The 13,003-nt window shown below is 42.9% G+C and overlaps 1 protein-coding gene across 11 annotated transcripts in view; it reads left to right on the top strand.

Moving 5' to 3' along the window:
* The window catches only part of MAPKAP1 (MAPK associated protein 1), a 209,748-nt gene that overhangs the window by 157,908 nt on the left and 38,837 nt on the right, over nt 1-13,003 (top strand). For all 11 annotated transcript variants that reach the window (XM_064490513.1, XM_010984339.3, XM_031450461.2 and 8 more), the window contains one exon: nt 11,150-11,290. In XM_064490513.1, coding sequence (XP_064346583.1) covers nt 11,150-11,290 — 141 coding nt within the window. The remainder of the gene's footprint in view (nt 1-11,149; nt 11,291-13,003) is intronic.

Here is a 13,003-nt window from a genome sequence, read left to right as displayed (position 1 = left end):
TTGGACAGATCACGTCACCTCTCTGAGCCTGTTTCCTGTGTCAGTGGAGGTGGTTGAATCTACTTCACAAGGTTTTTGTGGGGATTAAATGAGATAGAGATGCTGTTGTTATTAGGCTAGTGTGGTCATAATCCTTATTTTATAGTAGAAGAAATTGAGTCTCTAAGGGGGTGATTTGCTCATGGTCACATAGATAATAATTGGGGGGCCTAGAAAATATGTCTTCTGTCCATTCAGTCTAGTGAAAGAACGGAATCTATTTTTATTTCGTAAATAGAAGTTGCTATAGAAAGAGGATTCAGCTGTTCTTTAAACATCAGTTCTACTTCCTTTGATCTCCTTTCTTTTTCAAGGAGACCTTCCATTATTTCAGTACCTCATTGAAATGTCCTTAATTTAAGGCTGTAGTGAGGAAGAATTTCAACATGAGATGGGCAGCCACCCAGAGAAGTGGACTGTGGCAAGGGGGCATGTCTCTGGGTCTCAGTCTGTGGGAGCCTTCTTTCACATCCTTTAGTTTCCCCTTGAAGACCCAGGAGAGGAGGCAACTCCTTCTAAAGCTCCCCAGACCACCTGGCTGCCGTTCCCTGGGCTCAGGTAGAGTCTTTCTCCCTACCCTCTCTGATCACTCACTGATTCTACTAGATGTATTTGCCCTCTTCCACACTGAACTGTGACCCAACCCCACCCACTAAGGGCAGCGATTGGGTCTGAATCCCCCCTACCTCCCAGTACCTGTGGCCAGATGTGGCTCCTTCCCCTGGAGGGAGTGAGCCTCCTGAATCCCTGCGTCCCCAGCCTTCTCACTAGGGCTTCGAGGGGCTAGTATGTGATGGCTTTTAGACAGAACTTGGGTTTGGAGTGAGCATCTTTATGTATAAGGGTTTCTCGTAGTGGTACTTGGGATTCCCCCGACCCTCAGCACCACCATCAGTATTATTAAATAAACAAGCAACCATAGACAGTGGATGACTCGTATCCTGGTGTGTTTCCAGCTCCTCTTTTTGTGCTTATTCATGATGGGCTGATCCCTCCTCCCGTGTGTGCTCTGTGCCAGCCCTGGAGACTCCCTGCTGGCTCTCCTTGGCTTCTGGAGGTTTTGCCTTCTTCATTTACAAATTAGTAATCTCTCCAGTTTCTATCGTGTGACTTAAGTACCAGGGCTTTAAGCCTCTTTTATTATACCCCAAAAGCAGTCTTCAAATGCAGAAGAAAATGTGATCGTGCAAGGAAACTATTTACAAATGGATATGACTTGCAGTGTTCGTGGTATATATTTTAGGTTGAATTACTGCTGAAAGCCAGTTACGTGTCTGGCTTTGGTGGGGGAAGAGAGTTCACTGTAAGGAATTTTCTATGTGGGTGAGAGTTTTTTTTCAAGTAGATACTGGATAATAGCTCCCTGCTTGCTGCATGCTAACAGAATTTAAATGGAACAGAAACATTATCCCTGATGCCAGAATACCTGTGTGTCTCCTCCTTTTGCAGTTGCAGCCTGGTTCATGTGGGCTGGTTGGCAGTGTAGCATGTATATTGTAGGAGAGAAAGGCAGGATGTTTGGAGCCACAGTGTGACCTTGGGCAAGTCCTTCTCTGAGCTTCACTTCCCCATCTATAAAATGTGATGGGAATCCCTACCCTGTAGGGCTATTAGTGATGATTAAATGAGATTGTATGCGTTAAATTCACATAGTAAAGTACACCGCCTGATGCGCGTGCTGGCCACGCCCATGACACACAGACGCAAGGCCAATGCCTATGCCCACATACCACGGCTAGCCTGCGCTTGTGTGTGGTGGCCTTTCATCTCCCTGTTATTCCTCTTTTCCCTCTAGCCTCTTCGATTTCCCGCAGGCCGCTCTGGGCAATGGCCAACACAGCCAGGGGTAGGTGGTATCTAGGGCGAAAAACAGTGCTGATCAGTACTGGAAGCAAGCTTGTGCCCTGTCCACACTACTTCTTCAGTAACGAGTGTCTGCATTGTGCCATGTGGGCTGAAAAATTCCACATGAATTGCATTTTTCACTCTCCCCCTGTCTTGAAAGTTCCCCCCTTTTCATTTTATCATTAGGTAGTAATTAGTATTCAAGGGAAATTGGTCTTAATATATTAAAATTGGTTAAGTGCATTTAGACCTGTACCACAGCCAATGTCTTATTGGAAAATGTAATTGGGGACTCTGTGTATGTAATTAATTGAATTACAATTAAGAACTTTCATTAAGCAATACACTGGTACATTAGAGCAGTAAGGAAACATGTTTGATGAGCCACAAACCCTGTATGAGCTCTAAGTGAGGGCACGGGGATTTGCATCCCTCTGGTAGGCTCCTGGCCCTGGAATCCACCCTGCAGCCCCTGACTAATGGTTTGGTAATGCATCAGGTGACATTTCTGCAGTGACTCCCCTGATGGGAGGTGGGGGTCTCCCAGCATGTGTGCCCTCATTCTCTGACTCGGGTCAGGGAGAGAGATGCCTCAGTGTTGATCAGATGTTACAGTTCTTAGATATTTTGTCATGTAAATTGTCCAAAATGCCCAGGCTCTTTGGAAGATTCCATTACTTTTCCTGTGTTTAGAATAGGGGCCAAGACTCAGTGGAGGAAGAGAAAGTGATGGGAATTCTGTTATCAGCCTAACTTCCAAGCAAACCCTTAATGAGCCAGTGGTCCAGACCCTTGAATGATCATCCTGTAAAGGCTTTACTCTGGGCACATATTTGTTCATTCATCCCCCAAACATTGATGGCTCCTCCTCTGGGCCAGCCACTGTGCTGGGGCAGTAGAAAGGACACACAGCCCCCACATCACAGAGCTCACAGTTGTGATAAGTGCCGTGAAGGGTATAAAAGAGTATATAGCAGGGGCCTGGAGCTGATGAGAATAGGAGAAAGCTTCCTTGAGGAAGAATGAAGAGGAATTAATCAGATAATGAGTAAGAGGAATATTCCAGGCCAAGGGACTTACTCGTCCAAAGGCCTTAAGAAGGAGCTTGGTATATTTGGGAATGAACGAATGAATGGAGTGGAATGAAGTGAGCAAAGGAGAGAGCACTGAAAGGATGAGACTGAGGGACAAGCAGGAGCTTGAATGCAAAGCCTAAACCTCCCCCCACACCCCCAAGCCCCTGCCTCCATAATCTGCTCTTTTTAGAAATTCTGCAAACCTGAAATCGTTTCTTTCTGATCACCTCATAAAACAGGATTACCCTGATTTATTGGAGGTCTGAAATCTCCCTGTGGAAAGGCTCTGACTCCAAGAGTTTAATCAATTAGACACTGACAGCAAGGATCTCTAACCTGGCTGTAGCACGGCCGACTCAGTGAAGGGTCTGTCCTGCCGTGTGATCCTGGTGGCTTTGAAGAGATTACTGCAGGGGGCATGCAAGTGCGCATGTGTGCCTTGTAGTATATCACCTATTGATTATTTTTTAGAGACCAGCAAAAATGACTAGTAGCTGAAGGGAAGTGTTTAATAGAATTGAAGTTTGGGGCTTATGAGGCTTTGGGGACTCAAAAGTCCTCTGGAAAAAAAATGTGGTGGATGTAGAAAGATAAAGGCGAGGTTTTCACCATGACTCACTCACGCATCTCACTTTGAGTCTTATAGAAGGAGTAGAGAGAGTTCGGTTTTACCCTGATTGTTTGTTTTGGCAAAGCCAGGCATGATTGTGTTCTCCTTAGATATGTTGTGGACCATGGATTTGTCCCAGCCCATCTAAGGAACATTTTTACTCAAGGGGTTGTGTGACGGTTCAGGGCACAGTTTTGGAATTATACCTGGGTTTATTTCCTAATTCCAGCCTATGTTAGTTGTATGGCTGTATGTGCAGGATGACATTGTGAGCCTTAATTTTCTTGCCTGTAGAAAGAGGATAATACTATGCAACATAAAAGAACATTGAGAAAATTAAATGAGATGATGTGTTTAAGGTGCTGAGCATAATGTCTGGCATATAGTGAGCACTGAGTGTTAACTGCCATCGTAGTTGCTGTCGAGGCAGGATCCCTGTCTGGTAGAGGAAAACTAGGAATGGGGTATTAGGCTCTAGGAACTGACGTAAATACAAGGGATGGTGTGCACTCTCAGGTACTGTTATGGTTAACCTGCGTTTCATCAACCTCATTCGTGCCACCAGCAGCATCTGTAGAACGTCTGCTGTGTGCTCTGTAGGATGGAATGTTCCTGCCTTCAAGGAGCTCATGGTCCAGAAGGGGATATAGATGCTTATCGTGCAGGACACTTATCATGAGAGCCTTCAGCAAAAGGCGGCAGGGTTTCAGGAAAGGGATTAGGGAAGACTGGACCTTGGCCTGGACCTTGAGGTGTATAAATTTTAAAGAGTGGAAAGGACATTCTGGCCAGATGCTATAACCTGAACAAAATCCATTTTAGCTGAAACAGGCATTATTCTATGTGGGGAGTAGCAGTAAGGCTTCAAGATAGAATGGGCCAGAAGATGGTCTGTTTACTCTACATTCAGTTATTTGCACAGCAATATTTTACTGTACACCAGGTCCTGAGATGGGTGGTGCTGTCTTTGAAGACTTCTCCCCGACCACCACCCACCACTTTATTTTCCACTACTCCCCTTCACAGATTCTTCACACCAGCTAGATGCAAACACTTGCTGTTCCCTATATAATATATGCTCGCACTTTGTGGACTCCACGTTTTTCCCATATTTATTCCCCCTGTGGATGGCCTATCCCCTTCCATCATCTGGGAATCCTGCCATCCTCCCATGTTCCCAAAGCCACCAGCACAGCTTCGGTCATATGATGGGTGCTGGGAGACTATTTACAGACTTGGAGGAGATGTCGCAACACAAACTACGGAGAGTTGACGTGGGAGTTGAGAAGGTAACAAAGGCCACCAGACTTCTGATTGAGTCCTAGAGTTGGTGTAGATCTTTCTGGAGAAGGAAGATAGAAGTTACTTTAACTTATAACTAGACTAGAGCCTTTCTGACATGGCCTAAGGTTCACTGAACCATAGAATGGAGTTTGAAATCCTATGTAGTTTGTATCTATGAATACAAGGCCAGTAGTGTACAGTGAGTTCTAAGACTAAAAACTAAGAGATTTTAAAATATTTATGAATGTATTAAAAACAGTAATAAATCCATTATATGTTAACATAAATAACATTTTTATTAGACATTTTAAAAATAAAATTAAAATATTTTCTTTTAAAAATTTAATGGTCAGAGTGGCTCTGTTTTGGTTTGGGTTTTTATTTCTTTCTCTGAAAAGCATTTGTTTTTGTTCCATCAGGAAGATAAATTATTGACTTATCACCTAAACCAGTGGGCACTGTTTTATATTCTTGCAGATTTCTGTAATGTTTGGCTTTATAGAATATACTTTTTTTTAATTGAAGTATAGTCAGTTACAATGTGTCAGTTTCTGATGTACAGGATAATGTCCCAGTCATGCATATATATACATATATTCATTTTTATATTCTTTTTCATTAAAGGTTATTACAAGATATTGAATATAGTTTCCTACGCTATACAGAAGAAATTTGCTTTTTATCTGTTTTTATATTTAGTGGTTAACATTTGTAAATCTCAAACTCCCAAATTTCTCCCTTCCCACCCCCTTTCCCCAGTAACCAAAAGATTGTTTATTATGTCTGTGAGTCTGTTTCTTTCATAGATGAGTTCATTAGTGTCTTCTTTTTTTTCTTTTTTTAAGATTCCCCATATGAGTGATATCATATGGTATTTTTCTTTCTCTTTCTGCCTTACACTTTGATTTTCATGTCTATTTCTGCATTCATTCTGTTACAGTAAATTGTTTTGGTTGAAGTATATGAAGAAAATTCGACTAACACAGATATGTTGTTGGAATAAGGGGGAGTATTCCAGTGGCCTTTTCAGATAATACTGGGTATTAATTTTCGTTGCTATACCAAAACTCAAGTGGAATCGTTTCTTAAAGGTTGACTGCAGCGTGGAATCAGGAACACATCAGTGAGCTCTGTATTACTTTGTGCTCTTGTAAGATAATAGACATGAAAAGGGCAAATAATGTCTTACTGTTATTATTATGAGAACAGTGTTGAGGTTATGGGACCCGCCTCCCCCCACACACACACCTGGGAGTCCTGAGCTGCACTTTGAGAACCACTAACGTAGAGTTTCTAGTTACCCACCCAGACCCTGTCCTTGCTGCTTCTCGTGGGAATGTGGTGAGATGGGCTCTGGAATCAGTGGATCTGTCCCAGCTCTGCCTCTTCCCAACAGTGGAATCTTGGGCAAGGTTTTGATCAGTCATTGACCCTTGGTGTCAGAGTTAGGATTTGAATCTACATCTCTGAACTCAGTTTTCCAGCTTCTTTCCAGTGTTGTTAAGCCTCAAGGCCACATCCCAGCCCTTGGCTCTCTCTCAGTACCTCCTCTTTCGTGGCTGCAGGCCATGTACTCCACCTGCCTCCTCCTTTACTTCCTCTGCCCTTCCCTCTGCCCCCTCCCACCCTGGCCTGGTTTTGCCATTAAGACGGGTGCCATTCCTTGTTTCCTTTTTCCTGATTCCTTACTCCAGACAGCTAAGCTCCTGCCTTTCTTGGATTTCCTGCTTGTCCCTCAAACTTTCCCATGTCAGGAATGTGCTCTCTGGCATCCTTCCAGAGCCTGTTGTCAGTCCACCAGTGAGCTCTGGTGCTCAAGTCACTTTTAGGCCCCTCCCCAAAACTTGATCTATCACAGTACATCTTTGAGTTATTGCAGCTCGAGCGTTTTGACACGATACATTATGGTAATCCATGGCACATAGAGACATTAACACTCCCGACTTTGACAAAATACATTGTGAAGTCTTTGAAGGCACCATTACAATTTATCTTGTCATTCACGAGGAGACCCAGTTCAGCATTAATGTAGATGAACACAGTGTGGCTTTTGTTTCATTTAATTGCTTGTGACCTTTTTAATTGCTAATTTAACAAAATATCAAAGGGTTATATTTCAATTAAATTAACAGTTTGAGGAGTGGGAGTTTTTTTTAATATGTTTATTTTTTAAGACATTCTGGTTCTGTTTTTTACTTTGAGTAGATAAAAATGTCTGCTCTTAACAGAAGTGGTTTATTAATGTGAAGTTGATAGTACAGTAGTAATTTTAATATACAAATGATGCAGTGCCAAGCATCTGTCATATATGATTGGGTTCACCCCTTTCCAGAAGGATACAAGCAGTAAAGGTGTACATGCAAAGTCAGAACTTTTCTGGTCCAAAAAAATGCTTTTGGTATAATGCTCTCCTTCAGATTGTGTCATTAGATGAAGTGTCTGTTGCATGCATCATTTATTGGGCACTTCTCCCTGCCTTATACTTTTTTCTTTGTGTTCTGTAGTGTATTTGTAAGCTCCTGAGATCAGGAACCCTGCCTTATCCTCAGCAGTGTGCCTTCACAGTCTAGCCTACTGCAGGCATGGGGAGAGTAGCTTGCAGGTTGGATAGCTGACTGATCTGTACACACAAACACGCTCCCCTCTGAGCACAGGCACTCCTGAGCCTACTTTGAGAAATGGCACTGGAACTCCAAGACCAGAAGTTGTTCCCCATTCAGCAGATAAGCTGCTTTGGGATTAGCTGCATGTATCCAAGGTGAGCGCAGGACTGCTCCCTCCTTCTCTGCTCCCCCAGGTGCTGTTGCCCTTCTGGTCATAAAAGTAAACACACCTCATGTCAGCCGAGGCAAGGCTCAGAACTCACCCAAGTATCAGGGGGACTTAAATCCTCAAATGGGATATGAATTTACACTGTCAGAGAGTAGAAGGTCAATACAAGAAGCATTAGTGTGTTGAGCCAGCTCCAGCTTTATAAGTCTTGAGCAAAATTGATATGAGGAAATTGACAAGCCTTGCTGGTTATTCCATAGCTTTAAGACCTCTACTAAAATCCTATCATCTCATCTGCCCATTATTAACATTTCAGCAAAATATAAAGTTTTCATTAATCTCTCACAGCAAATTTAGGAGTGAAAACTGGCACTTGTTTGAGCTTTTAGGACTACATTAGCTGGTGTATTAAACAAAATATGTCATTCTTCAGTAGCTTCTATAAGAAGCTAAATCAATTTCTAGCCATATTTATGTACCACTTTATCTAAAAGCATCTGAATTATCATTTACAGCGAAGATGCTTTATTAGCAGCTGGCATTGGATTTACTCAGTAAAAAATTATATATGTCACGTTAAAGTAATTTTTAAATTGGTTTTAATCCAACATCATAAAATGTAAAACTCTTAAGTGTGGGGTTTTTTATAATAATTGGCATTTTAGCATAATGAACTGTTACCTCTTTCAAAATCAAATACCTGCAATATTTAGAAAATACTAATTAGTAAAGAAAACAGAAGTTCTTTAGCTAAGCTGTATTTAACAATGGCATTTTCTCAGAAAAGATGACCTTAAATGATGTAAAACATGAAAGGATTTTAATATTTCTCCAAAATTCTCAATTTAAGTGTTTCTAAAATAGAAATAAACACATCTTGGCAGTTCTGTTTTAGTGAAAGGTATGTTTGGAGAAAAATGAACAACTATTTGAAACTTTAATTTCTAGCGACCTCATGGTTTGGGATGTGGACATTACTTAGGAGACAGTAGTGATCATGTTCACAGCATCTCTATCCGAAATCACAAGTGTTCCAGAGAGAGAAAACAGGGTTACCAGTGGCCCTTACAGACACTGGGTGCAAGTGTACTAGTCTTAGCAAAGTGATGTTGGTTAAGTCTCTAAGCTTCTCTGATCCTCCCCTTCCTGGGGAAGTGGCACCTGGTCTTCATCCAAGAATCTGTTATTGAGCTCTTGTTTTCTCCTGGGTGCGGTAGCACTAGCAGGGTCTGGGCTGTAGTGTTGAGTAGAGCAGTCACTCTCCTTCTGCTCTTGGGGTTACAGTCTAATGACAGATACAGGTGATTACTACCTGTGATAAATAGTCTGGAGGAAAATGCAGGGTGCGGTGACAGAAGGAGCTGAGCTGGTCTTAGGGTTCCTTGAAGTGTCACTTGCGATAAGCTCATCGGAGGAGTGGGGAGGAGGCCTGAAGGAATAGGGCAGGAGGGAGTGGAAGGGGGAGAAGGGTGCCCTGGGCAGAGGGACCAACATGTGGGACTGGGTCACAGGCATTCAGTGACTGGCCCACTGAGGGCTAGGCTGCATCCTTACTGCGGGAAAGCAGCATTGTAGGCGCTAGAACGATTCAAGCTGGGAACAGTTGTAGTGTTTGGAAATAGGAAGTACAATTCCTGATAAATGAGTTAAATGTGAAGGCATCAGAAGCCAACTTTGGCTTAGAAGCTTGCTCGGTAAGCATAACTGGGGGAAGGAAACATGTAATTTGCAGGCTATCAGTCATATAATAGAATTTTCTAGTTTTACACCCACATCTAGAGTTTTCTATTCCTCCAACTCTGTGCCAAGGCGTTCTCTCTAGCTTTCCCTGTGGAACCATCTCCGGGTTCTCATCACAAGGCCTCGGGCATCCCGCTCTGGTTGGCCTCTTCCAAACAGGTGCTCCCTCCCACCGTTGAATGGCACCAACAGCCACACCTGCCGAAGATCACTTTCAAACTCGGGGGTGAGGAGTGGCGAGAGTTAGTTTAGCTTTGCTTGTGTGACCTTGGGCACATGACTTTGCCTCCCAAAGCCTTAGGTTCTGCATCTGTATAATATGGAAAATTATAGACCTGCCCACCAGGTTGCCTTGAGACTTAAATACATGTGTGAAGTGCTTAGCCTGATGTGTAAGTACACACATGTAATAGCCATTATTTTTGTTGATTTATTTGTTTATTCAGCCACATTTACTGAGAGCATGCCAGCTGCCTGTACTACTTGCAGGAAAAGGTGTAGAGATGAGTAAGAAACTTCACTGATCCTCACAAAGCTTCCAGTTTAGGACAGAGCAGCCACTCAGCAGTTCTAGTGCAAGGCTGAATGTGATTCACTGTGACAGCAGAATAAAAATAATCATGACTGCTATTTGTGAAGCGTATGATATGTTACATTCTTTAAAAACATTTTGATATTCTGTGGATGGCAGATAATGGGTTTCAGAGAAATAGTCACTTGCCCAAGATCACACAGCAAGTTAGAAGCAGGGCCAGGAATTGAACCCAGGTCTCCCTGGCTCCAGAGCCCTAGATAGATCAACTGTTGTGGAATTCAGGAGGAGGTGGAATCCGAGCTAGCCTGGATGGGGTTTTGAGAGATGCAGGGTGAGGATGGAAGGGGTATTCTAAGCCAAGGGTACCACGTGAGGAAAGGCCCGGAAGTAGAAAAGCCTGAGCCTGAATACTGTCAGAGGAGCTTGGGAGGAACTGAGAGAATGTATGTGAGAAGTGACTGGTGAAATGGGAAAATTTTGTTTCAGCAAGATTATTAACAGCCTTGACTGCTTGGCTGAAAAAAGTGTGCTTCATTCAGGAGGCCATGGGAAGCCAGGGAAGGTTTTAGAGTTCCAGTCCTCTTATTTGTTCCCAGGGTCACGTATCAGTGTACTGAGCATGCACAAAACTCTCACTAAACATTTGATGAGTGAATGAATGATCAAAACTTCAGAAAAGATGACTTGAGAAGTCCTGTAGTGGCTCAATTGCAGAGGGAGCCTGGTGGCCATAAGGCCATGGAGGAGACTGTGACAGCCATCCACGTGTGAGCAGGTTTGTACCTGCACCAGTGGAGACCGGGACACAGAACAGGAAGCTGATAAACAGGCAGTTTGACGATCTTGGAAGGAACAGGGATTCTTCAAGGAGCATGGGTTACTTTTATGATCAGGAAAATTATTAGAATAAAAAGCAAGAAGTGTGACCACCCATGCTTTTGTGATTTTTGACTTATTCTTGGTGGAGTCTGAGCTTCTGGCGAGGAGGAGATTTTCTGCCCTCTGTATTGCTGCTGCCCAGCCAAGGGCCTGCCATAGACTAGGCAGTGTTTGTGGAATTAATTGTTGAATGATTAATATGTTACCATTCTCTGTTTACTGGAATGGCATTATTAAGTCATCGCTCAGCCTTTTCTTTTCCAAATTAAATAGCCCATATTATTTTAATTTATCCCAAAGCATTTTAAGCAGACACCATTTGCCAAGCCTCATGTATCTTTATGTGTTAAACTGCTTTTTCCTCCCCAGGTTCAAGGGCAGACGGGGTTTTTGAGGAGGATTCGCAAATTGACATAGCTACAGTACAGGATATGCTTAGCAGCCACCATTACAAGTCATTCAAAGTCAGCATGATCCACAGACTGCGATTCACAACTGATGTCCAGTTAGGTAAGTACGTGAACAGTGGTTGAGCTTGGTGTCAGTGGTCAGTGTAGAAATACAGGAAAGAAACAACATAAACCTTTTATGGAATCTGAATGACTAATGATAATTTGTTTTCAGAGAAAATGTTGAAACAATGAAATTCAAAGTATCTCCTTTTTCCCACCTGAGTGCTCTGTCTTATCTTCTCTTCTATGAAGCAGAAGATTAGAAATAGATCTAACTTGAGACTCTTTTCAAACTGATTGACTCCTGTGAAGTTCCATAATTCTTTTCATTCTGTAATTCTCTTCCATCCTCAGAACTGCTTTGTAACATTGCCACTTGCCTTTTCTCACTCAGAGAATTCATTGCTTATTCATTCACATCTTTATTCGGGAAGCTTTTTAATGCTCTCGGAAGTTATATTTGGATTCTCACCAGATTATCTAGAACTAAATTTCAATTAATATTTGGGGTTAATTTGTTTCAGTGAAGTGCTCAATTTCTGTTTTGACTTAACCCTAACAGGAGCAGGAAAAGTGTCATGGTAGTCAACATAATATTAATATGCTGTCATTGTCACCATACTTATGGCTGTTACCTGTAGGTATCCGCTGTGTATTAGGCACTGAGCTAAGTGCTTTACATGGACTACTTACCTACCTAAAAGGCAGCTATTTTTTTTTACTGTCTCCATCTGACAGAGAAGGTAAATGAGGTGCAGAGAAGTGAAGTCTCATGCCCAAGCTCACACGGCAGGTAGGTTGCGGTACCAGGAGCAGAACCATGCTCTGGCCAACTTGCATGCACCTGCTCCCTAACAAAGGATGCTGGGAGGACGAGGGAGCAGGTGCAGATGCCAGGCTCACTCAGGCAGGGAGCTGAACTGTTCCCTGGCTCCGCTGCTGACCTCTGCCACACTGCCCCTTTGTGGGCCCCCTTTGCTTTGTGTGTAGAGGGAGAAAGTTTGAACTCTAGGGCTCACTAATGTTATGTTTCTCACACACGTTTTGTATGTGTCTCGTAATAAAACCTTTTCTAATGTTGGCATTAGTCTGGCTAATTTGTAGAAAGTCTCAAAAACCTCTTAAATACTCTTTTCCCAACAGGAGTTTGAAATATGCTGACAGTAGCTTACTAATTAAAAGATGAGCATCAAACTCACCTCTGGTTTAAATTGTGGCTTTATCAGTAACCAGCCATGATAGGCAAGTGTCTTAATCTTTCTGAGCCTCAATTCCATTCTGTTTAAATGGGAATATCAGTGTGTTGGCTTCTTAGGGTTGCTGAGGGGAACAAGCCAAATACTCCATGTGAAGCACTTAGCACGGGGCCTGGCAGCTGGTAAACTTGTGTAGGTGAGACCCGGCAACACAAGGGAACACTGGAGGACAGGCTCAGGAGTTAGCAGCCCAGGTTCAAACCCTGGCTTGTTGCTTAGCTGTATCACCACATGCAAATGATACAGCACCTCAGTTTTCTCATTTATAAGGTAAGGATGATAGTCTCTGTCTCATGGGTTGAGTAATTACGGGGATGAAACGTCATATCCCAGGCAGAATACTTAGGCATCTGGCACATAGCAAGTGCTCAGTAAACATCAGCTGCTCAGATGACAGTGATTCTGACAAACTAAATAGATGAATCAGCACCCAGCATCTTTGATGCACAGAACCCACCTTTTTTTCCCCTCTGTAGACCTATTTCTCTCCCCTCACAAAAAGCTAAATATATAAA

The sequence above is a fragment of the Camelus dromedarius genome, chromosome 10 (assembly GCF_036321535.1).
Source record: "Camelus dromedarius isolate mCamDro1 chromosome 10, mCamDro1.pat, whole genome shotgun sequence".
NCBI lineage: Eukaryota > Metazoa > Chordata > Mammalia > Artiodactyla > Camelidae > Camelus > Camelus dromedarius.
The sequence above is the reverse complement of the archived record's forward strand: the minus strand, read 5'-3'. Positions and strand labels throughout refer to the sequence as shown.